This window comes from Staurois parvus, unplaced genomic scaffold (genome assembly GCF_062004578.1).
Source record: "Staurois parvus isolate SC_StPar_1 unplaced genomic scaffold, SC_StPar_1.0 ptg000034l, whole genome shotgun sequence".
Classification (NCBI taxonomy): domain Eukaryota; kingdom Metazoa; phylum Chordata; class Amphibia; order Anura; family Ranidae; genus Staurois; species Staurois parvus.
The window spans coordinates 1420678-1423773 of record NW_028317830.1 but is presented as its reverse complement, the minus strand read 5'-3'; the positions used below and the strand labels follow the sequence as shown (position 1 = coordinate 1423773).

Here is a 3096-nt window from a genome sequence, read left to right as displayed (position 1 = left end):
ATGTTCCTGGAAGGACGCCGGAATAATATCATTTCTTCTGTTTTGGTTTTCTCTCTGAAGAAGAGGCAGTGTCTGAACCCTGGAAACACAATGGAAATATTATTATTTTAGTGATTATTTAATACAAATACCGTGTTATACTTACTGACCACTGGTGTGGATTTCCTACTGGTTCTTGTATAGTTTTTATTTTATTTATTATTATTTTGTATAATCCACACCTAGGCAGAAAATTTGATATTTGCACCGACATTTGAGACTTTAAGAGAAGAATTATAACATTTGCCATTGTTTATAGTAATAAGAGTCCAGGTCAAGTTTTGAATTTCTAATTGCAAATTTGTTTTAGAAATGGAACATTAGATGTTGTGAATTTTAATAAATCAATTTATTCCCTCGATTGCAGCCAAAATTACTGTACATCTTTTTCATTTTTTTTATATAGAATTAACAAAAAGAAGCTACATGGTTGCTATGAGAAATCAGACAATTTTGAAGGAGTTAATTCTTGTGGGACTGTCTGAAGTTCCATCTCTCCAGGTACCTTTGTTTCTCTTCTTCCTTCTCATCTACCTTCTGACATTAATCTGGAATTTGCTGATCATTGTCCTCATAGTCACCGACTCTCACCTCCATGTTCCTATGTATTTCTTCCTTGGGAACCTGGCCGGTTTGGACCTCTGTTCTTCCTCGGTCACCGTCCCACGAATGTTATTTGACCTTCACACCCAGACAAGACAGATTACTATAACAGATTGTCTAACCCAAGACTTCTTCTTTATTTTCTGTGCTACTTCTGAGGTTTTTCTGTTGGCTGTCATGTCCTATGATCGATATGCCGCCATTTGTCAGCCATTACATTACATACAGACCATGAGTTGGAAAGTGTGTGTCCAGTTGGTGTCCATCGTGTGGTGTCTCGGTTTAATCCATTCTTCAATTCATATATGTTATGCTTTTCAATTAAACTTTTGTAAATCAGATATTATAGAAAGCTTCTTCTGTGACCTTCCTCAGTTGTTTCAGATCTCCTGCAGTGACATCTTCATCAACATTCTGCTCATCTTTATCTTTGGTGTCTTCCTTGGAGTTGGGTCTCTGATACCGACCTTCCTGTCCTATGTCTATATATTCAACACGGTCCTAAAAATCAAAGTGAAGGGCAGTAGAAGTAAAGTTTTCTCTACATGTACCCCTCATCTCACAGTGGTGTTTATATTTTATGGTTCTGCATTTTTTAATTATTTTCAGCTAAATGGAAGCCATCGGTTTGCTGGTAACAAAGTGGTGTCCATGTTTTACACGGTGATCCTTCCTCTCCTCAACCCTCTGATTTACAGTCTGAGGAACCAGGATATCAGAAAAGCATTACAAGGTGTTATAGAGAAGTTCATCCCCAATACAGCATAACATTCACCGAAACTAAACCTCTAGTTTAGGAAGGAGCTTCTGAGAGTAGACTTTGGGTATTGTCCATCATGGCATCATTTATCTCCTTCCATGAGGAGGAGAACTATAAGCTGGGCACACTATAAGAAAATCAGGAAACAATCATCCAGTTTTCCTCGATGTTTCACAGCAAGTCCAAACTGAGGATGGTACTAATTGTATGAAAACTCTCGTACAACAAAGGCTTTTTTTGTTGTTTATTGTTTCTGATCATACGCAATCTTCCACATCTGATTTTTCTCATATGAACATTACAAAATCAGTGGAGATTAAGTGAAAATCGTTAGTTCTGTTCACATATGAGAAAAATGTTGTGGTTTGTCCCGTTGGAAATTTTTGTTTGGAAAGTCTGAATCGTATGTCGAAAGTTGTATAAGTCGAACAATCTTTCCTCGTACAGAATTTTTCTTCTTCTTCTTCTTCTTCCATGTGGACAGAATATGAACTGAATATTTCAACTGGTGTAGAATTTATATTTTTGTGATGTTACAATTACCTTTTTTGGAGTCTAATGTCTGCCTCTAAGAGGCTAGAATGTTTTACATAACCAACAGATCATTTATTAATCTATTGTGAATAAAATGATAATATTGTTCCTCCAACTGGTGTCTCCAATTCATGTGTGAACTTTGATGGTCCCACTTATTTTGGTGTTTGATTTTGTCACCTTATTGTATGTCTGACGTCATCACGTGTGTGGTACCGCTATCAGTGATTGGTTGGGTTGTCATGGGAGCCGCTTGCGCTCTGCTTACCAAGTCATTGACAATAATTCATCCCATGTTTGTACCATACATCATATTTATGGTGCAAAAAGCTTGAGCATCCCAGCATGAGATCTTCACTAGCCAGGTGTGGAAAAGTGCAGACAGAGGAGGTAATAATAGATGTACAGTGGGGGGGGGGGGCAGCTCTGTGTGTTTCACCACTTCAGCCCCCGGATAATTCTGACACTTCTCTGTAAAAATCAGCACTGATAAGATAGCAAATGACTTAGAACTCCAAAATATTATACATTTTTAAGCAGAGGTACTAGAAAATGAAATGGTGGGTGTTATACACGGTATCTGTGCAGTGGTTTTTCCAAAGCAATATTTTTTGGGAAAAAATACACTTTAATGGTTTTTAATGCACAAAAACACAATATAATACCTAACATGTCACACTTTAAAATTGGTCATGTCCATGGAATGGTGATCAGAAGGCATAAACAACATCCCTTGTGATATCCTCTTTATGGAGAGATGTGGGGTCTATTAGCCCCCAGATCTTTCTTCTGTCCTTCAAAGCATCAGATGAACCCCCAGATCAGTTTGCTCTCATACATTCACAAGTCAGTAATGTCTTCCTCACATCCTGGTGAAGTGACAAACTACTTGTTCCTTCCACTTTCTTAAAGCATACAGATGATCGGGGTTGTTCCAGTCCTCAGTCATCTCTGTAGTCAGCAGGTGGAAAAGCCAGCTTTAGTTCCAGGTTCCCCAGGTGGGACGGGAGAGACCAGAGAACGTGGCGGAAGGCATCGGGAGGGGGACCACCTTCTGCTAAATGTAAAAGCATTCCAGCAGCTAATTATCTGCTAGGATCACTTCTACATTCAATCCCATCGCCGGCTGAAAATGAAGATACCGGGATGATTCCTGTAGG

At 38.7% G+C, this 3096-nt stretch overlaps 1 protein-coding gene across 1 annotated transcript; it reads left to right on the top strand.

The window, feature by feature from the left end:
- The first annotated feature begins 474 nt into the window (after positions 1-474).
- LOC149470677 (olfactory receptor 8G17-like) lies at positions 475-1410 on the top strand. The gene has a single exon (XM_089661422.1). The coding sequence runs from the start codon at positions 475-477 to the stop codon at positions 1408-1410; it is 936 nt and encodes a 311-aa protein (XP_089517548.1).
- The last annotated feature ends 1686 nt before the right edge of the window (positions 1411-3096 follow it).

Bases quoted from the DNA above. Each gene is read 5' to 3' on its own strand.
- LOC149470677 (XM_089661422.1), top strand. From the start codon at position 475: ATGAGAAATCAGACAATTTTGAAGGAGTTAATTCTTGTGGGACTGTCT.